Here is a 22298-nt window from a genome sequence, read left to right as displayed (position 1 = left end):
TGCGTTACTGTTCAGATTGTGTCTTGCTGAAGGCATCCGAAGATACATAGGGCTCAGCAATCCCAGGAAGGGGCAAAGAGTGAGGTTCGGTGAAAGGTCAGTGCGATTCTCTATAGAGTGACAGTGAGCTGTGATACGATGGCGTGATACAACCTATATGGTGTGTTCACAAGGAGCATAAAATTACCATGAAATTTTCCAAGGAAAATATCTGAAGGCAACCCTAGTTTTGGCTCAATACTGACAAAACAAATGATTTTTTTTTGTAATTAAATGCTGATATCTGAGCTCTGTACTTTTTGAAAAGTGTCTTTGATATTTCAAACAAGACTTGGCATTAAAAGCATAGCTATGCCTGTTAAGAAAATGTCAGCAAACCCTTAAACTGCATAATAACTTGCTGGCTTTTTTAAATAGAACTCAATCCTGAGTAAAATCCATCCCCTGGACCATTTTAGCAAGCTGATGGACCAGGCAGCTTCTCCTCTACTATAGCAGGTGCCTGTGCATTAGGTGTGCCAGGGCTCAAGAAGAGCAAGGGCAGCTGGTGAGTCTTGTGCTCATGCTGCAGACCTGCCCAAATTAAATGTCAATGATTGGAAAATGTCATTTTCTTAAAGGTTTCAAAATGTCACATGAGTTCCTACTCATTTATTTAGAGAACAGAATGTTATGCATTAATAGACACAGATTTTTTTTCCTGCACTGATTTTATCAATTTCTGGTATCATTTATTTAGGATTATTCTGGAAACACAGCAAAGCAAAATTATTTTATTGATTGATTGATTTATGAATGATTTATTACATTTTTTCAGAGAAATTAGTCCTCTAAACTGAGTAAGTTCTATACATATAAAATACAGATTTTTTTTTCAGAGAAATTAGTCCTCTGAACTGAATTAACTTTAAGTTCTATATATACAAAATACAGATTTTTTTCCTTTAGCTTCAATTTACCTCTTAGGAGTTTTCATCCTTCTGATCATCCACCGTCGTTTAAACTCCTTGGCATTTTGTTTTTTCTGAGTTCCCCAAGCATTATTCAAAAACTGGGCTGCAGCGTTTTTCACTGGTATCCTCTTGTTTGCAAGAGACAGAAACTTACTAACAGTAGTTCGGTTGGTTCCTGGACCATATAAAGAATTGTGTATGAAGGCTTGGGCTAGCTTGTTGCCTTGAATCTCTAAGATCTTGGTCTTTTAGCCTTAGAGCCACGTAGCTTTTATTCTGGCTGATAGACTGTACTTTTTACACTTCAACTTTCTCGGGACCACTTCCTTTTACACACTCTTCATTTTTCTTTTGCAAATTTAACTTCTTTCAACTTTCCTGGTGATTTCTTTATGTCAGTCTGTGAGGCTGTAGTTAACTTCTCTGGAATAGTATCTGGGAGGAGTTTTCTTTTCTTTTGTTGGATAAACAGCTCCTCCTCTCGACTCCAGGAGCGTTTTATCGCCGCGCACGGTGCCCCGCACTCGCCGCTCCTCTTCTCTCGCCTCCGCCCGAAAGTCAGCTCCTCGGGCCTCGTCGTCAGACTCATCCTCCCCTTGCTCATCTTCCTCCAGCGGCGCGGCGGCCCCGCGGCTGCTCGGCGGCCAGGGCGACAAGCCGTGCTCCGCCTCCTCCGAGGCCAGCTGACCCTCGTCCGCCACCGCCTCCGGAGCTGCGGCATGGCACACGCAGTGCTGGACTTCTGACCCCAAATTATTTTATTACTAGACAATTGTATAGCTTGCCTCCAAAGGAGTGGGTTAGTGTCTTTTCCCTCCACATTTTATTTTCTATGCAACATATCATAACAAAACAAAAATATAGAATGCATATGCATATCAGGATGTTTTGAACTACAATTTTTTTTTTTTTGAGACAAGGTCTATTCTGTCACCCATGCTGGAGTGTAGTAGCTCCTGGGCTCAGGCAGTCTTCCTACTGCAGCCTCCTGAGTAGCTGAGACTAGAGGTAAGTGCTACCACACCCAGCTAATTTTTAAAATTTTTTTTGTAGAGACAGAGTCTTGCTATGTTGCCCAGGTTTGTCTCATACTCTTGGCCACAAGTGATCCTCCCACCTCAGTCTCCCAAAGTGCTGGGATTATAGGCATGAGCCACCATGCCGGGCTAATTTTTTCTATATATATTAGTTGGCCAATTAATTTCTTTCTATTTATAGTAGAGACAGGGTCTCGATCTTGCTCAGACTGGTTTCGAACTCCTGACCTCGAGCAATCCGCCCGCCTCGGCCTCCCAGAGAGCTAGGATTACAGGTGTGAGCCACCTCGCCCGGTCTCAACTACAAAATTTTTAAAAAGCTTTATAAATGACTTAGATAGTAATAGAATTTATTGTCTCTTATGACAAGAAGTCTGAAGGACTGGTTAAATCCGAGGTTCGGTGATGTCATCAGCCTCAGGTAACTTCCATCCTTCTGCTTTGCCATCCTTCTGTGCTTCCTCAGCAGACTCCTCTCATGGGCCCCAGACGGCAGCCACAGTTCCAGACACCACATTCCAGACACAATGACATCTAGCAGTAGATAGGGGACCGTTCCTTCTTGTTTGTTTCTTTTTCTCATTGTTGGTAAATACTATTTTATTTGTTGAAGGAATGCTTTTCAACAGAAAATGAATATCTCTTTTTAAGGGTAAGAAAGGCTTTTTCCAGAAGCATCACTGCAGACTTCCCATGACATTTGATTGGCTGGAGTTGCATGACACTCTCATACCTGAATCTGTGACTGACAAGGATAGTGGGAGCACACTGATCACCTTAGAACAGGGTTTCTCAGCGGTGGCGCTATTGACATTTTTGGTGGGATAATTCTTTGTTGTGAAGGACCCAGCTGTGCATTGCAGGGTATTGAGCAGCGTCCCTGGCCTCTCCCGTGGATGTGCCAGTCGTGCTTCTTCCCAAGAAGTGACAACTGGAAATGTCTCCAGACATTACTGAATGTCTCAGGGGAGGCAAAATCAATCACCCCATTGAGAACATTTGGCTCAGGTCAATCATTATTTGCCCCACAGTTTTGGGTCCACCTCCCCTGAGGCACAGAGGGGAGCCAAGATCAAAATTTTGTTAACAAGGATGAAAAGGGGAAACTGCTGTTCAGTAGACAGCCCGTGGGCAGTGACTCCTGACCCCCTACTATGACCATTTCCTTTCCTGCCATTTTTGAACAAACAGAACAGGGACATATATGAAAAATATATAGGAAAGGTGTAAGAATGAGTTACCTGGCATTATCTGGTGAATGTTAGTCCTTGTTTAAATCATATGTAGCTGATATACATAAAATTGATATACAGTGTATTAATTATTAACTTATTTTTTTTAAGAGTCAGAGTCTCGCTCTGGAGACTCACTCTGGTCACCCAAGGTGGAGTGTATTGGCCTGATTATAGCTCTCTGCAGCCTGAAACTCCTTGGATCAAGTGATCCTCCCTGCCTCAGCCTCAGCCTCCCAAGTCACTGGGACTACAGGCATGTGCCACCAAACAAGGATAATTTTTAAATTTATGTAGCGACAGAGTCTTGCTATGTTGCTAGGCTGGTCTTGAACTCCTGGCCTCAAGCAATCCTCCCATCTCAGCCCCGCAATGTGCTGGGATTACAGGTGTGAACCATCATGCCTGGCCTCACAATGTATTAACTATTTGAAAACAGAACAACAACAGCAACAAAAAACTAGGCTTTAACCACAGATAGTTTGAGAAGCACTGCTCTAGACTACATGGATTCTGCTAGGAGTAAGCTATCAGAATCCATGAAGGACAATGAAGATAAGCTATCCACATGGAAACCACTGTCAATGATATCTGTGTAGTGCTTTGTAGTTTATCTGACTCATCTGAAACTCCCAGTAACAATATAGTGGCATGATAAGCTCTAGAATCTTTGCTAAGTTTGGCTCTATACTATCTGTGCAACCTTGGTCAAATGGCTTAACTCTTCAAGCCTCAGTTTCCTTATCTGAAATAACAATACTTCATAGAGGTGTTTTTCTGATCAAATTAAACAATATGGTGAAGTACTTAGCATAATGTCTGGATCATAAATGTTGGATATTAACAAACTGCAGTAAACACCATTATAAAATGGGGATCATACTTATCTACTATCAGATGATTATAACTATGTTAGTACAGATCACTAACATGGTTATATATATACTACACATAGTGATCTGTACTAACATGGTTATAATCTTTCATTAAACATTGAAGCAGTATCAAGTGCAATACTCTTTTGTGGATACTACGATATAATCCTTGTCCTCAAGCAGTTTAGAATCTAGCAGGTGGTTTTATTTATTTATTTATTTATTTTGTATTTATTTATTTATTTTTTTTTGAGACAGAGTCTCACTTTGTTGCCCAGGCTAGAGTGAGTGCCGTGGCATTAGCCTGGCTCACAGCAACCTCAATCTCCGGGGCTCAGCGATCCTCCTGCCTCAGCCTCCCGAGTAGCTGGGACTACAGGCATGCGCCACCATACCCGGCTAATTTTTTGTATATATATTTTTAGTTGGTCAATTAATTTATTTCTATTTTTGGTAGAGATGGGGCCTCGCTCAGGCTGGTTTTGAACTCCTGACCTTGAGCAATCCGCCCGCCTCGGCCTCCCAAAGTGCTAGGATTACAGGCGTGAGCCACCACGCCCGGCTGTATTTTTTTTTTGAGACAGAGTCTCACTTTGTTGCCCAGGCTAGAGTGAGTACTGTGGTGTCAGCCTAGCTGACAGCAACCTCAAACTCCTGGGCTCAAGCAATCATTCTGCCTCAGCTTCCCAAGTAGCTGGGACTACAGGCATGCGCCACCATGCCCGGCTAATTTTTTCTATATATATTAGTTGGCTAATTAATTTCTTTCCATATATAGTAGAGATGGGGTCTTGCTCTTGCTCAGGCTGGCTTCAAACTCCTGACCTCGAGCAATCTGCTGGCCTCGGCCTCCCAGAGTGCTAGGATTACAGGCATGAGCCACCTCGCCCGGCCTAGCAGGTGGTTTTAAATAAGACGTGTCGTGGCCCGATTATAGAACCGGGGATGACATACACAGAACATATACATAAGACGCAGACAGACAGAATTGGCTGCAGTCCTGGAAGAAAACAGGACACAGAGACAAGAGACGGTTTCAGACCTCAGCACTGGAAAAGTGCCTGTCAGTTTATTATATACAGTTTAATTGGGCAAGCGTCCCACAGTTATTTTCTCATGCCAGCTACTTTCCCAGCTACTTTTTGGTACGTGACTTCTCATGGCCAACAACACCTGCTTTTCCAGTCAATGCAAAAAGCATGGCCTTCTACAAGAGATCTCTTTGATGTTTTGCACCACTTTTGGATAACAATCTCGGCTTGAGTGCAAGACCTTGAATCCTAGACCATCTTGCAAGTACCTAGTACCGCGTGCTGGTTACAAAGCAATCTTGGCTTGCATGCAAGTCCATAGGTTCTTGGCCCTTTGCCTGGAGAAACAGTTTCTTCAGCTGATCAACAAGCCATGTCCTGCTAATTGTGGGAACAAGCAATGGGCTCCCGTTCTGCCGACTTGGGGTCTCAGCCATTCTGACCCTGGGATGGCTCGCTTCAGCTTCCTTCAACATGGAAGATGTGTGTGGAGTAAAATAAGGGTGATAAAGGAAGAGGAAAAAATTACAGGAATCAATTTTTTTATTCCTATAACTAAGAGGAATCAAACCTTAAGTTTTAAGGAGGACAGTTTTTGAGATGAATCTGAAAGGATGAATTAAAGTTTTGCAACTGAGTCAAATATGACATGGAGTTTAAAATGATGATATATTGAACTAATATTGATAATATATTAAATAAGACATGCGGTTTGATGCTAAGATGTACATTATGACCCCTATCTTCAATTGTTATTATAGTAAAAATGTGCATATAAAGGTCTAGATGGATATATTATGTGGTTATTTCTTGGTGGTGAGGTTATGGGAATTGTTTATTAATTAATATATATTTTTTGAGATAAGGTCTTGCTCTGATGTCAGGGCTAGGGTACAGTGGTGTCATCATAGCTCACTGCAAGCTCTAGCTTCTGGGTTCAAGTAATTGTCCTTCCTCCCCCAAGTACCTGGGACTACAAGAGTGCACCATTACATCCAGCTAATTTTTCTATTTTTTGTATAGACAGAGTCTCGCTATGTTGCTCAGGCTGGTCTTCAACTCCTGGCTTCAGGTGATCCTCTTGCTTCCTTCTCCCAAAGTGCTAGGATTACAGGTGTGTGTCTCTGCATCCAGCCAACGTTTTATTTTTACTTTTTTAAATGTTTTTATGTTGTTTTTTTTTTGAGACAGAGTGTTGCTCTGTTGCTGGGGCTACAGTGCCATGATGTCAGCCTAGCTCATAGCCACCTCAAAGTCCAGCTCAAGTGATCCTCCTCCCTCAGCCTGCCTAGTAGCTGGGACTATAGGTGCATATCACATTGCCCAGCTAATTTTTTCAACTTTTGGTTGCCTGGCTAATTTCTTTCTCTATTTTTAGCAGAGACAGGGGTGAGGATGGAGGTGGGGGGCTCGACTTTGGTCAGGCTGGTCTCAAACTCCTGACCTCAAGCGATGCTCCTGCCCTGGCCTCCAGAGTGCTAGGAATATAGGCGTGAGCCACAGGCCCCAGCCCAGGTTATCTTTAAAAATTAGTTTTTTAGTTTCTTTTTACTTTTTTTTTTTTTTTTTGAGACAGAGTCTCGCTTTGTTGCCCAGGCTAGAGTGAGTGCCATGGCATCAGCCTAGCTCACAGCAACCTCAAACTCCTGGGCTCAAGCAATCCTCCTGCCTCAGCCTCCCGAGTAGCTGGGACTACAGGCATGCGCCACCATGCCTGGCTAATTTTTTCTATATATATTAGTTGGCCAATTAATTTTTCTATTTATAGTAGAGACGGGGTCTCGCTCTTGCTCAGGTTGGTTTCGAACTCCTGAACTCAAACGATCCGCCCGGCGCGGCCTCCCAGAGAGCTAGGATTACAGGCATGAGCCACCGCGCCCGGCTCTTTTTACTTTTTGATATTTAATATTTTACACATATATTTTATGAGTTTTATAAGTGGACAAAACTACTTCTTTTAAGAAATAGCTAAAAATCAAAGTTGCTGATTTAAGTGTAACTTGGTACAACTGTTACTGTCCTCTGAGTGGAGGTTCTTTCAGGTTCTTGGTGATTATCGGAAGAAAAGAATTTCAGGACATATCACTTATGCCAAAGTAAGTGGGTTTTATTGAGGGTAAAAGTGAAAGTACAGTCTCTCAAGAGAGAGGGAGCAGGCAGGCTGGAAAAGTGCAGCTGTACTGGGAAGAAGAGGTTTTTGGTCTTATGAAGTCTTGCTAATTGAGGGGAGGAATATTCAAGGATAAAGGGGTTGGCTTTTACTAAGAATTTGGGTATTAATTCCTAGAATTGGGTTCCTACCCATTTTCATGCTTTATATAGTTGTTTTGAACTGTCATAGCAATTTCAAGGGTGAACAATTTTCAAACCACAATGCAAGGGCATTGTAATTAGCCAAAGTTCTTGTAAGGTAACCCAGATAGCTGACAAGTCAGTTGAAGCCAGTCCTTGTCTGTGGTTATCAATCCCCTGCCCCTTAGTAGACTTTACCACCTGTACCCACACTGATGTCCTTGCATCCAGCTCCTAGCCTAGTAGCCTATTTTCCTTCTGCCTGAGGATTGTTTATTTCAATACCTGCACCCATTCTGCAAGCCCCTGCATCTGGTCTCAACCCTGAGTCCTACTTTAACACAACCTTTAAAAAATCATTTGCATTAACAACCATAAAATGTATAACATGTCATGAGTTGTTTAAAAAAGTGTTGATACTCTTTCAAGTAGTAATTCCATTTCTGGGTATCTATCTTAAAAATGTACATTCATGAAGGTGTTCTACAATTTCTTTAGGATGGCAAAAAAAGAAGTAAGTTATGTTCAATAGGGAATTAATGCAGTATATTTCATATGTCCACTTAATGTAATTTTAGGCATCTGATAAATTGGTTATGAAGCTTACATAGAAATACGAGAAATGATTATAAAAGTGAAATGACAAGTTCCAAAATTATGTGCATGGTATGAACAACATTGTAAAATAAATATGAGTGGGGAAAAAGTTCTAGAAGAAAATACACCAAATGCTAACAGTGGCTGTATTAGGAAGAAGGATTTTTCTTTATGGTCCATAAGTTTTTTGATGTGGTTAAAATTACTTTTTTTTTTTTTTTTTGAGACAGAGTCTCGCTTTGTTGTCCAGGCTAGAGTGAGTGCCGTGGTGTCAGCCTAGCTCACAGCAACCTCAATCCTGGGGTCGAGCGATTCTTCTGCCTCAGCCTCCCGAGTAGCTGGGACTACAGGCATGCGCCACCATGCCCGGCTAATTTTTTTTATATATATATCAGTTGGCCAATTAATTTCTTTCTATTTATAGTAGAGACGGGGTCTGACTCTTGCTCAGGCTGGTTTTGAACTCCTGACCTTGAGCAATCTGCCCGCCTCGGCCTCCCAGAGAGCCAGGATTACAGGCGTGAGCCACCACGCCCGGCCTTAAAATTACTTTTATAATGAAAAGAATGAGAATTTCAAAGGATTGGAGATAAAAAGTTTCCTCACTGGCCCTCTGATTTGAATATAAAGTATTAAAAACCTATTTTATATTCATCATTAACAAACCTGCAAGCTTCTACAGACTTTAACAGTTCGAGATTGTCAACCTCAACGTTTATCTACTTTCTGGTAGGCATTCCTGACACGATTGCATGGGAAGGCATGAGAGTCAGAAGGGACTCTTCCAGCCTCTTCAGTTTACAGACTGGAACGCTGACGCTCAGCCCTCAGCCCTCCACGAGAGTAGGAGAACCAAGACTGGGACCCGAGTCCGCTAGGCTGTCGAACAGCATCTAATAGCATTTATAGCTTCGGGTCAAGCCTGAGAATTAATACACTTGTCGGGTCTGTTGACTGCACCCTGGCGTCACTCCCATCCTGACTGGCCTGTGGGTTTGAGTCCCTTCCCTGCAGTCACGCTCAAGCTCTATCTCTCTGTCTCACCGCGACCTGAGACGCTCCCTCCCGATCTCCCTTTTCATTTTCGCCGCCAGCGTCCCGCAGGGGGCGCTGCCACCCCTGGTTGCCGGCCCCGCCCCCCGGCCAACCGTCGATTGGGCCGGCGCGTGACGTCACGCCGTTTTAGCCAAACAAATGGGTTTCGGGGCGAGCGTTGGGCTCCGCCGCGCAGCGCTGGGTGCTCGGTCCGCCTCAGCCGTGGGGAGCGAGCCAGGCCTCCCGCCGCCGCCGCCACCGCCTCGGGCTGGTGCAGCCCCGGGCTAGGCCCCAGCCGGGGCAGGAGCGCAGGTGGGTCGGGGCCGGAGTGGGGCGTGGCGGGAGGGCGGCGCGGCTGGGGTCCCGCGGCGGCCACCGTGGCCGCTCCCCGCCCCCTCCCGCCGGCCGCCTGCGCTCCCGGGCGCCGCGAGGGTGGGGGCGGGGCGCGGGCGCTGCCGGCAGGTCCGGGGCTCGCGGCCGCCCGGCGCGTGCGAGCGGGGACCCGGCGGCCCGCGCCTCCTGCTGCCCTCCGCCCACGCACGCGTCGGGCGCTGAGCGTCTCCCGGGCCACGGGGGTCCCGCGGGCCGGCGGGCGGGAGCGGGGTCCCGGGTCGGGGCTGAAGCGGAGGAGATTCGGTTAGGCCGAGAGCAGGCACCGGACCGCCGCTCCTACCCGCGGCACCGCGCGGGCGAGGAAGTCGGGCCCGGGTGGGGGTCGCCTCGCCCGTGTCGCGCCCGGCCTCTCCGTCCGTGCCTGCCCCGGCGCAGGTGAGCTGGCGCTTGTCCTTAACCTTCCTCGGGGACGGGGCAGGACGGAGGCTCGGATGCTTCCCTGGCCTGGCTGGCTGGTCTCTGGAAGCTTTTACAGTTTTTAAGAAGCAAATGGTGCATTTACTACTGTATGCTGTTTTCCTCTGAAGGTATAAGAGGTTCCTTCATGTACTATTCTGTTTTTATTCTTCTGATTTTTATAAACAAAGGATGGCTTTTAAGCTAGTAAATGACCCGTTTTTGGAATTGGTATTCCTGCCCTTAACTGAAGCAGGAAGAAACGGGAAATGCCTTATCTTCTAACCTGTTTTGATAGGCAAGGCTGAAGACTAAGAAGGAAGAAAACAGGCATCTACCTTTGATGTCATGGCTTCCTATTAGCACTAAGAGAAAACTGGTCCTTTCCCCTGTTCTAGCCACATGTTGCCGTTTGATTGCTCACCAGTCCCGTCTGCCTCTCTACAGGTAAGAGTTAGTGTGACTCTTTAGGCTTTGGGATTTATCCATGCACGTTTTTTTTTTTCTCCTAATACAGTTCAGTTATCTTCCATGGCTTCATTTTGAGATTGTACGCTCTCTTTTAGGTGAGAGTTTTCCCAGCTTTCAGCCGAAATTGGACACAGGTGTCCAAAAGGAATACTGAAATTATTGAAAGTGGGATTTTGGCCTTCACTGGAATAAAGTTTGTCAAGTTATATTGACTTGTTACATCTCCCCATATTCCTGGAAAGGATTTAGGTGGCAGTATGTATGGAGACTCCTTCACAGCCAGGCCTAGTGAGAGAGTTGCTGTAGTGAGTGCTCACTATCTCACCCTTCAGTCACCCTCCCCCAGGCACTATGCCTTTGGGTCCATTGCAGTACATCACAGCAGTGTCACTAAGGGTCACTAGCACCTGTGGGACATGATTCTTTATTTTACCTGGCTGCAGAGTCCAAAGTGACTGCTCCTTTCTTTTATGCATATTTTTTTTGGATTTTAAAAGTACTACATGTTCATTGTGGGAAATCTTGAAAAAAGACTTGTAATCTCTATCCCGAAAACTTTTTTCCTATTGAATTGTTTCTGTGACAACTGGTGTCTTCCTTTCCTCCTGTTTCTCTCTATCAGATCTGAATCAGTTGACCTGTGGCTATTTCTGTCTTGCAGGCACTCAAGCCCAGCATCTCTTAAACTGAACAGCTCTGCCTCTCCTACTCTAAATATGCTCAGCCGCTACCTTTGTGATACCTCACTGGGAGGTACCACTCTTCACGCGGTGCTAAAGCCATAAGATAAGGACCCATCCTTGACTCCTCTCATCCCCCATATTTTTAGTCAGTGGTTAGAATCTTGTTTGTTTTTCTTATTACTCCATTTACTTAGCATCGCTCCACTCCTAGTGCCTTAGTTCAGACTCTCTTTATTTATTTATTTATTTTTTGGTATATTTGTTGTTTTACTTGATTCACAATACTTGATATACTTTGAAGAGAATCATATACTATAGTCTTAGACAGAACCACAGAACAAGCAGAACAATTAAAACTACATAAGGCCTTAAAATATATCCACAGTGTGTATTATTTCAATATTCATTCATTTACAAATTAGACTACATACTGTTAATTTTATTTTTATTTTTCTTTCATTGTTTTATTCAGGCAGGGTTCATTCAAGGAAAGGCAACTTAGTTTGTGTGTGTTGTGTGAGCTTTGTTTTTTACTATATTGGTTAATATAAAAGTTATAATTAAATGTTTTCTTATCTCCTATATCCAGGAGTGAATCCATGTAATTCTCAGATAGTAATCCAAAACAATAGTTCCTATTATTTTTTTTTCTTTTTTTTCTTTGAGACAGAGTCTCACTCTGTTGCCCGGGCTAGAGTTCCGTGGTATCAGCCTAGCTCACAGCAACCTCGAACTCCTGGGCTCAAGCGATCCTTCTGCCTCAGTAGTTCCTATTCTTAAAAATAGACAAAGTGAAAAGGGACCAAATAGCCAGTCTATTCGTGATCTTAAAGAGCAACTAATGGACTTCCAGGTTTTAATATAATGAAGACTACTGCAATTCCATGAGGTTAGTCAGAATTTAAAAGAAAATTGCGTATAAAAATCATTCTTGAAGCTCTAAATACCTTTTTTTTTTTTTTTTTTTTTGAGACAGAGTCTCACTTTTTTGTCCAGGCTAGAGTGAGTGCCGTGGCGTCAGCCTAGCTCACAGCAACCTCAAACTCCTAGGCTCGAGCGATCCTTCTGCCTCAGCCTCCCGAGTAGCTGGGACTACAGGCATGAGCCACCATGCCCGGCTAATTTTTTTTTAATATATATATCAGTTGGCCAATTTATTTCTTTCTATTTATAGTAGAGACGGGGTCTCGCTCTTGCTCAGGCTGGTTTTGAACTCCTGACCTTGAGCAATCCGCCCGCCTCGGCCTCCCAAGAGCTAGGATTACAGGCGTGAGCCACCGCGCCCGGCCTAAATACCTTTTAAATAACCAAAATGAAAATTTTAAGTAGTTGCCTCACAGTACCAAACTTATAAATCAAAACTAGTTAAAAGTCAGTGCTAACAGACTTCTCATTTACAATGTAACTAATTGGTAAATTAAGAGATGGGCATAAAAATTAAGACTTAACATCAGTTTTGGGAGGGATAAATGTATAATAACCAGTGAATACAGAAAATCCAATGTATATTACAATAAAATAACCATTTTAACCTTTATCCCTGTACAACAGGGTTTAGGTTAACTCTAGTGAACTTGCATGTGTTTACTTTTTTTTTTTTAAGTTTATTCTGAGTACTTGAATTGCTTTAGATATACAGCTTTTTTTCAAAAGAATATTACATTTGTATACCAGGATAAGATTTATTTCATTGAGATATTTTAAAAATATTTATAAATTTGTTTCTAATATGCAAAAGCATTTGGCAATACTTTTACAGCACTTGATTTTATAGAATTAAAATTTCATACAGTACTCATTTTGATGTTTAAAAAAAACTTCACAGAAAAAATATAAATTACACAGCCTGACTGCATGATACTGTTATTTCCAGTTCTAGTTCTGGTAATTAAAACCTTCATTAAGTCTGTTAACAAATCATTACCTGTACATTTATGAAGGCAACTGACATGATTTGCAAACAAAACCTTCAGATTTTATGTTATTTACCAAAGAGTGCAGTTCAGCAAGAAAAGAAAACCCAGTATGCAAATTTACAGAATATTTTACAAATTTACCAGTTCCTGTGACACAAACTGTTTCAACCTTTCAAGGTACTGTCCATAAAGTTCCACATCATTGTGACCTGCTCCTTCAACCCATAGAGGCTCCACAGGTCTTTGGCAACGCTCGAACAATGCAAGGCCATGTGAAAAGTCAATGACTTCATCTTCAGTCCCATGAATTATTAACACTGGGGAGGTTATCTTAGAGATTTTGTCAATGTTTGGGAATGCATCAAAACAGTAGGTCTTCTTGGTATCAGGAAAGGCGACTCGCATTCCCGAGGTCAAAGGAGAATGAAGAATAACAGCAGCACTCTCATACCGAGCAGCAAGGTCCACAGATGGTACTGTCCCTATACTTTGGCCATATATAATCACATTTTCAGGGCGAATGCCATATCTTGTCCTTAGAGCAAGCCAAGCAGCTTCAATGTCTGCATAGAGATTCTTCTCTGTTGGTTTCCCAGAACTTGCACCATATCCAGAATAATCATATGAGAATATATTACAATTAATCCGTGATCCTAGTCCTATGTAAAAGCTGCTCATCTGTCCAAGATCAACAGCATTTCCATGTGAGAAGAGTAAAGTGTATTTGGCATTGGGTGAGCAACGCACAAACATACAGGCAATTCTATTGCCTTTACTGGTTCTAGCCATGAAACACTCAATAGCATCTTTTTCTCTAGAAGAGTACTGCCAGTCTGCTCGTTCTGACAGATGTAAAGTCCAGCGGCTTCCACTTTCATCACACATCAGTGTGTATTTTGGATCAGGTGGCAAAAATGCTAATTTTGAAGCAATTTTCCCTGGGCAAGGTGGACAGCAGAAGAGGCAACATAGCTCACTAACCGAAAGATTATTCATCTTCTGCACCTGAGTGGCCCAGCCCGAGGCGCCCAGCAGAAAGGGTCTGGAGAAAGCCTCCGCCGGCGCGCTGTCCTACGCGAGGCGCGACCCGCGCTCCAGCCGCCGGATTCTCCTCGCCTGCGGACCGGCCCAGCCTGGGAAGGGGGACGAGCGCTGCGGTCCCCAGCGCCAGGGCGAAGAAGGACGGCGGCGCCCCGGGGGCCCGGCTCGCACCCTCGAGTCTGCCTCGCGCCGGCCCTGCTCCACACGAGCTCGCGTTCTGCTGACTAACGGCCCGGCACAAGGCGCTGGAGCGGCTGCCGCCGCCGTCAGGTGCTCTCGGGCCTCACGTCCCGCGCGGCTGTGGTCGCAGCAGACGCCACCGCCACCTCCCTTTCTGGCACTGCAGACACCACCCAGCCCCAGCCGAGTCTTTCTTCTCTTTAACCCTCCTCCTTTCTTTGCTCCTCTCCACGGCCGGCCGGACGCGGGATTCACTCCCGTAGCGGGAGGGAGACCGGAGGGAAACCGAGGGGGCGAGCCGACTTCCCACTATGCCAGGAGTTGGTCACTGACTCCAGACTCTCTTTATTTACCCGAGTTTCCCCAAAGCATCATCTACTTTTGAACCTCTGAGGACTTCAATGCTTAACTTACAAAATCAAGGCGTCTGTGACCGGTTCCTACACCCCAAGTCTGAGTGTGGTGCTGGTGGCCCTCTCTCCCCACTTCATCCACACTTCTTCACTCTGTCTTCTCCCATGCTCCCATGGACTCTCACAGCACCCTGTACTATGCTTAGGACAGGCATTTCATTCTGCTATAATTGCCTGTTTACTTTTCTGTCTCCTTAAGGGCAGGAACTATGTTTTATTCATAGTTGCATCAGTAGTATCCAGCCCAGAGTGGTTAGTAAACTTAGGATAACAAATGGGTAGAAGGAAATTCACATTTTTAGGATAGAGGTTGGTAGGAAAAAAATGTGAGGCTGTTATGTTAGTTTTGCAGTTCTGGCTGCCTTAAAAAATCTTAGTGGTATGATTGGACTTCCTACCTGGTCTTGTGATCATGGTTCTGTGAATAAGTCTTCCAATGTGAAGTATGCTAGGGTAAAGCTGATAGGTTGGCTGGAGTGGGCTCCAGCACCTTGCGTTGCACTGACAGAAGGTAGGCTTTCCTGGAGCTAACAACAGTGTAGCAGAGATGACTAGGACAGTTGTGCTAGGGATGCACAGGAGGGCATAAGTTAGTGTCTTGGTGATTGGATGTGTGCGTCAGGGAGGAGGAATCTAAGTGACTCAGTTTCTGGCTTGATGGACTAGGTGCTTGAGGCTATCAACTAGTATTGTTGATTTTGAGATTCCTTTAGACATCCATGTGAGTATGTCCACTAGGCAATGGATATGAAGTTTGGGAGAGCATGCCTGTGGAACGGTGGGAGAGTTAAAACTACAAGAGATCACTTAGACATATAGTTTAAGTGGAGCAGTGGTCTAGAAAAAGATCCTGGAAGAACACTGATCTTTACGGGCTGGGGAAGAAGAGAAGAGAGCTGGGAAAGCTGTGTCAAAGAAACTGAGGAATTGGGAATGAAGAAGGAATTAGTAGTGAAAAGGCCATTACTTTATTGTGCTTTAAGGAAAGAATAATAAGTTACAAAATGGGTCTGTTTTTTTCCCTTAGAATAAGGACTTCAGTATGGACTGTCTGCCTGGTTTTTGATCGAGCATTATTGCCTTACCCCTGTTCCTAGCCTATTAATAGTACCCCAGCCCAAATCCAGAGCCCCACTGACACTCTTACATTGATTGGATCTAACACATGACCTCTAAAGTCCCTTCAAACTCCAATCTAAAGTTAACAACAGATTCTGGGCCCAATCTCAGAATTCTGATTCAGTGGACCCAGGGATCTTAACATGGGCCCTTCTGAGAGTCTAAGATGTGTAGGTGCTAATAAACCTCCATTTTATTTCATTGCAAGAGAGCAGGACTTTATTATAGCAAACTTTAAAACTATAATTGTGACTTTCAAGAGGGTATATCTTCAAGCTGAGGGGCCACCTTCCACCACCCCCATCATGGTGGCTCCTCCAGGCATCGGACGCCCAGCCCAGCCATCCCTCTTGGTATTTAGTTGTGTCTGGAGTAGACCTTGGGTGGTCCTGGATGACAGCCTCTGAATCATACCCCCTAAGTATGTGCAACAGTGTCACATTGCCACATGGTATTCCACTGATTTTGTTCAAAGGGCTGCCAGGCAAACATTCGGGGGAAATGCACAATCAGAGAATACAGTGCAGCATGTGTGTCGCACTTGGGCAGGCCCGATGAAACAGGTATAACTTCTGTGACCAGAGCTCTGATCGTTGCATAAGTTTATTTTGCGTTTTTTTGTTCTCAAGAAAATGTCTAGGAAAAATGAGCGTAAAGAATTATTGGAGGCTGGGCACGGTGGCTCACGCCTGTAATCCTAGCTCTCTGGGAGGCCGAGGCGGGCAGATTGCTCAAGGTCAGGAGTTCAAAACCAGCCTGAGCAAGAGCGAGACCCCGTCTCTACTATAAACAGAAATAAATTAACTGGCCAACTAATATATATAGAAGAAATTAGCCGGGCATGGTGGTGCGTGCCTGTAGTCCCAGCTACTCGGGAGGCTGAGGCAGCAGGATTGCTTGAGCCCAGGAGTTTGAGGTTGCTGTGAGCTAGGCTGACGCCACGACACTCACTCTAGCCTGGGCAACAAAGTGAGACTCTGTCTCAAAAAAAAAAAAAAAAAAAAGAATTATTGGAAGAAATGCTGAACAAAGTTTTGACCCAAGTGATGAAGATGTTGGTCTATTTAGTGATGATTCAGAGGAGTGCCATCCTAGTGGAGATTGTGGGGACAGTTCTGATAGCAGTTGCAGCCCACCGAGAAAAGCTAGAAGAATATTACGTGCAGATCTTTCCAGTGGGAAAGGTGGTTCAAAATTGATTACTGAAACAGTTGAAGCAGTTGTAGCCAATTTCAGGGAGAGTGATTCGTCAGACATTTCTGAAGAACCTATAGTGACTAGTGTAAGTTCTCTGACCTGGGATCCAGTGTCAGGAAGTAGCATGAAGATTTTTTACTTCATTGTAAGTAACCCTGGTGTTCCCACTGAAATTGCAGTAAATCTCCGTGAAAAAACACCTTATGATTTTTTCACATTCTTCATAACAGATGATGTGATTGACTACATGGTGAAGGAAACTAATATCTTTGCCAGTCAGACTTTACAAAAGTGTAATATCAAACCCCACTGCCGACTAAAAAGGTGGTATGATGTTACTTCTCAAGAAATGGAGTGATTTTGGTGAGTATTATTTTGGATGGGCCTTAACAAGAAGCCAAGACTTTCGGACTGTTGGTCAAAAAACATTTTGTATGACAATTCAGTGGAAAAGTTTATATCACATAACCGCTTCGAAACGCTTCTGAGAATGTAGCATTTCTCTAACAATGAAGAATGTCCTCCTGGTGACCATCTCTTCAAGATCCAGCCACTTCTTGATCGTCTTCTTGAAAGGTTTCAAGCTGCTGTAGTTCCAGGTAAGGAAATACGTATTGATGAAACAATAGTGCCATTTCGTGGATGTTTGAGTTTCATGCAGTACATAAACAAGTGCCATAAATTTGGAGTAAAACTTTTGAAACTCTGCCTAAAAGATGGTTACACCTGGAATGTGAAAGTTTACTGTGGGAAGGAAGCAAAATCTAGCATTCCTGTTTCATCCTCAGTTGTCATGAAGCTATTAGAAGGTTTACTAGATAGTGGGCGTGTTTTGTACACAGACAGTGATTACACCAGTGTCTGCCTAGCTCATCGACTCCTTGAGCACTCTACATATCTGGTGGGCACACTGAGAAGTAACAGGAAGCTAACCCCGACAGATGTAGTGCAGGCAAAACTGAACAAGAACGAAGTAATAGCTCGAGAAAGTGATACTGGAGTCGTCATCCTCAAATGGAAGGACAAGAGAGATGTCTTCATGCTAAGTACTATGCATGGCAAAGACAATAAAGCAGCTGAAACGAGAAAAGGTGTAGAAAAACCTCATATGATTGTGGATTATAATAATTCGAAGTCGTTCATTGACCTCTCAGATAAACTGAGGGTGTATTCATGTTCTTTGAGACATGGCATAACGTGGTTCAGAAAATTAGCCATAGAGCTAATCACAGGATCAGCTTTGGTGAACTCGCTTGTGCCCTACAGAGCTGTGAACAAAAAGAAGATCTCGATCACAAAGTTAAAAGAATAAGTTTGCCTCAGACTGTTCCAGACAGATGAAACACCTCCTGCAGTGCTGTCCCTCCTGATGCCATCTGTGACTTGTTCCCTCGGGAATATGGGTGCTGCCAGATGAAGATGCACTGTGTGCTATGAGAGAACACAAGCTGAGAAAGGGTGGGAATATGCCATGAAGAGGTGTAAACAGACAGCATGGAGATGCAGCAAGTGCAGCGCGTACTTTTGTGTAGAATGCTTTTTCCTAAAACACACATCAATAAAAAAGTAGTATTAAAACTTGAAAAAAAAAAACTAATTGTGATGAAGAGGTTGGCAACCATGGAAACCTAGCTGGAGCTTTACCTATGCCTGTCTTTGTGTGGAGGGATTTTTGGGGATGGGGAAAGTGCCACCACCTGGTGTGATCTGTTGGAGATTTAAAGCTTTAATTGCATGGATTTTTGCAGCACGTGTTAGCTTTCTGGGTTTAAATTCCATGACACAGTCTGACTCACAGCATCGATGACTTGTTATTTCCATGAATGCCTGTCATCTGCCCTGCTGGACTGTGGGCCTTTTGACCATACAGATCTGTTTATCTTTATACCTAAACAGGAGCTGACAAACCACCCAGCCCAGAGAAGGCATAACTGTGTGTAAATGTAGGAATAAATAATGGAGCAGCAGCTATGTCTGGCGGTCCTTGCCTTTCCTATCTCAGCAGGAGTCAGTCAACACCGCTTTCCTTCAAAAACCCAGAGTGGGGCTGTTAGTGGGAACAGAGGGGAGGTGGGCAATACTAACACACCGAGCTTTTGCTAAGGGTGGTGGAAAGAGTGCAGGAAGGCAGGTGAGGGAGAGCCAAAGATAAACCATGATTGTTTATATTTTATTTAATTTTTTTTTGAGACGGAGTCTCACTCCGTTGCCCAGGCTAAAGTGCCGTGGCATCTGCCTAGCTCACAGGAACCTCAAACTCCTGGGCTCAACCAATCATTCTACCTCAGCCTCCTGAGTAGCTGGGACTACAGGCATGCGCCACCATGCCAGGTTAATTATATATATATACACACACACACACACACACACACACATTTTTTTTTCCTCTGGACACAGAGTCTCACTCTGTTGACTGGGCTAGAGTGCTATGGCATCAGCCTAGCTCACAGCAACCTCAAACTCCTGGGCTCAAGCGATCCTCCTGCCTCAGCCTCCCAAGTAGCTGGGACTACAGGCATGTGCCACCATACCTGGCTGATTTTTTTTCTATTTTTAGTTGTTTGGCTAATTTCTTTCTATATAGTAGAGACAGGGTCTTGCTCAAGCTCAGGCTGGTCTCAAACTCCTGAGCTCAAGCAATCCTCCTGCCTGGGCCTCCCAAAGTGGTAGGATTAGAGGCGTGAGCCACCATGCCTGGCTCATGATTGTTTATATTTCTTACCTAGGAAGGGGGCAGAACATTTTCCTCCTCCTCCTTCCTCCTGCATTGTATGAACTCTTGCTCTTGGATTGAGAACACAGGCTGATGTGATCGAAGTTGAAATTCATGAGTTAAATAGAGTTCGGTCACCAAGTTGGAAAGTATTCCCACCACTGGGTGAGTTGTTTTATGGTTCCACACTATTGACTTAGGCATTAATGCCTGTAGATTGACTAGAACTAGTCAATGAAATAGTGGTGATGCTCAATTTAAGTGAAATCTTTCAGGACCAAATGATAATCTCTTTCTCTTTTTTTCCCCTCAGGAAAATGGCAGAGAATTTTTCGGTAAGTGTTTTATGTCTGTTTTCTTCCCCTCAGATAAATCACACATAGGTTGAGGGGTTGGGGGTCTTGTTTTTACCACAGCTTTCCCTTTCCCACTGCATAGCTTCCTTTGGCTTCACTTGTCGAATGAGAACTTGTTAGCTGGAGCCTTGTGTTTCCAGCAGCAGATTTGGGAAGCCAGGCTGAGAGAGGCCTAGGACTTCAGCTGTATCTACTGACTGCAAAAGATAAAGAAAAAAAAAAAAAGTAATGAACATTAAAAAAAAAAGAGAGAGAGAGAGAGAGAGAGAGGCCTAGGACTTCCTGACAGTAACCCTTTCAGCAAAAGGCCCAGAACAGAAGAGAGTGGACTCTGCTGGCAGGAGCTAAGAAATCCTGTGAGCAGCAGGAAGGGACATGCAATGTGAGCGTCCCAATGTTTGTGATTGTTTTTCCCATGTTGAGTAGAAAGTATGTGCTGAAGGTAGAGGAGAGGTAGCTCCTGACTTGAGCAAGTTAGAAAATTGCATCCCCCCAATCTGAGATAATGGGAGGCAAGAATAAAGTGAAAAAGCATATGTAATCCCAAAGTCTAACTTTAACCTTTGAAACTCAAAACTATTAGTAGGTGGAATAAAGCTTACTGATATGAATTTCATGCCTTTATCATATTCCTCTCCTTCTTAGAACATATATTTCCATTTTTCTAAAAATTCTGTTTTTGTGAATGCTTTCTGTCTTGTAATTGCTATGTCTTTAGTTTCAGCTTAATGATGCGTTGTTATCTGGGTCTGCAAAGCCAAATCCTCAAGGATGGCCTGGCTTGTGGGGGATCCCACCTCCTGGGGTAGGGGGCTACCCAGGTGCCTCGTATCCTGGGACCTTCCATGGGCAGGCACCCCCAGGGGCTTATCCTGGGCAGGGGCCTCCTAGTGCCTACCCTGGCCCTACAGCACCTGGAGCTTATCCTGTACCACCTGCACCTGGAGGCTACCCAGGGCAACCAGGCGGGCCTGGGGCCTACCCACCTCCTGCACAGCCCAGTGCTCCAGGAGCCTACCCTGCTGCCGGCCCCTATGGCAGCCCTGCTGGACCACCGGTAAGATGGAATCCTTTCATGTTCTTGGTGCACAGAGGGCTTCAGGGAGACCCATAGCTTTAAAGAAGCCACTTAGAGCCACTTCAAGGACCAGCCATGAGTGTATGTTGGCCCAATAGAAAAAAAATAAGTGTTCATATTGAGTTTATTGTGTGTGTTGTTAGTATAGAGAGAAAGTAATGTATCTTTTGAAGGCATTGATAAAGCTGCCTTAATATAAATGAAGTTAAGATTGTAGTAATGGGGGAAAGTTTTGGTTATTCTTAACAAACACTTTTCTGGGTACATAACATGTGCCGGCAGTATGCCTCTACCTGGATTATCTCATTTAACCCCACTACCGCTCCATAAGATAGTGTTACTGTTCTCCTTTTCCACCCGAGGAAATGGGGCAATGGAGAAGTTAGATGACTTGCTTAGGGTCATTGAGTGAACATTTGGAGGAACCAAAGTAATCTGGTTTTCAGAAACCTTCTAAAGATAATTTCTGGCCTAAGGAGTGAATTTTCATGCAAATTAAAACCCATTTGAGTAAGCGAATTCTAAATGTAAAACAAAACTCTGTGGAGGATCCAGACACATCTCAGTCCCAGATCCTTCCCTTTCAGATTTTTTTTTTTTTTTTTTTGAGAGAGAGTCTCATTTTGTTGCCCAGGCTAGAGTGAGTGCCGTGGTGTTGGCCTAGCTCACAGCAACCTCAATCTCCTGGGCTCAAGCAATCCCAGCCTACCTAGTAGCTGGGACTACAGGCATGCGCCACCATGCCTGGCTAATTTTTCGATATATATTAGTTGGCCAGTTAATTTCTTTCTACTTATAGTAGAGACGAGGTCTCACTCTTGCTCAGGGAGGTTTCGAACTCCTGACCTCGAGCAATCCTCCCGCCTCAGCCTCCCAGAGTGCTAGGATTACAGGCGTGATCCTGTTTTACGCCTGTTTTACTCTTTACTGCTAATTAACATTTTTATCATTAACTTACATACTCAGCCAGGTCTATTCCTAGCTTACGGCTTAATGAGTTTATCTTGGAAAAGTTTTGTAACCGTTTGCTCACGTAGATAGCATTAATTAAGGCATCTCTTGTAACCTTTGGGGAGCCTTGAAACCTAAACAAATAATCTGTTTACATATATATGTAACCATTAACAACTAATTGCTGTACTAGTACATACTGTTGTATGAATTCACTCAGTGCCTCCTAGCTCACAGGAATGCTGGATGACCCCTGACTTCCCCATCACTTTAAACTACACTTTGTCTCTGTCTCTATTATTTGCAACTCTCTTATGACGATCTTGCTGGGACCTGTTT

General features: G+C 44.2%; 1 protein-coding gene and 2 pseudogenes across 1 annotated transcript in view; 1 reads left to right on the top strand and 2 right to left on the bottom strand.

The window, feature by feature from the left end:
• Nucleotides 1–946: 946 nt before the first annotated feature.
• Nucleotides 947–7715, bottom strand: LOC105867627 (U3 small nucleolar RNA-associated protein NOL7 pseudogene; annotated as a pseudogene).
• A 1064-nt stretch (nt 7716–8779) lies between these two features.
• LOC105867662 (uncharacterized) overlaps nt 8780–22298 on the top strand; it is a 34002-nt gene continuing 20483 nt past the window's right edge. Inside the window, exons 1-5 of the mRNA XM_076004618.1 lie at nt 8780–8860; nt 9112–9364; nt 10240–10288; nt 19888–19909; nt 20649–20987. Coding sequence (XP_075860733.1) covers nt 8780–8860; nt 9112–9364; nt 10240–10288; nt 19888–19909; nt 20649–20987 — 744 coding nt within the window. The remainder of the gene's footprint in view (nt 8861–9111; nt 9365–10239; nt 10289–19887; nt 19910–20648; nt 20988–22298) is intronic.
• On the bottom strand, nt 12457–14001 carry LOC105867625 (alpha/beta hydrolase domain-containing protein 17B pseudogene; annotated as a pseudogene).

The sequence above is a fragment of the Microcebus murinus genome, chromosome 6, assembly GCF_040939455.1.
Source record: "Microcebus murinus isolate Inina chromosome 6, M.murinus_Inina_mat1.0, whole genome shotgun sequence".
Lineage (NCBI taxonomy): Eukaryota > Metazoa > Chordata > Mammalia > Primates > Cheirogaleidae > Microcebus > Microcebus murinus.
Note: the sequence above shows the minus strand (reverse complement) of the source record. Positions and strands in the feature narration are given on the sequence as shown.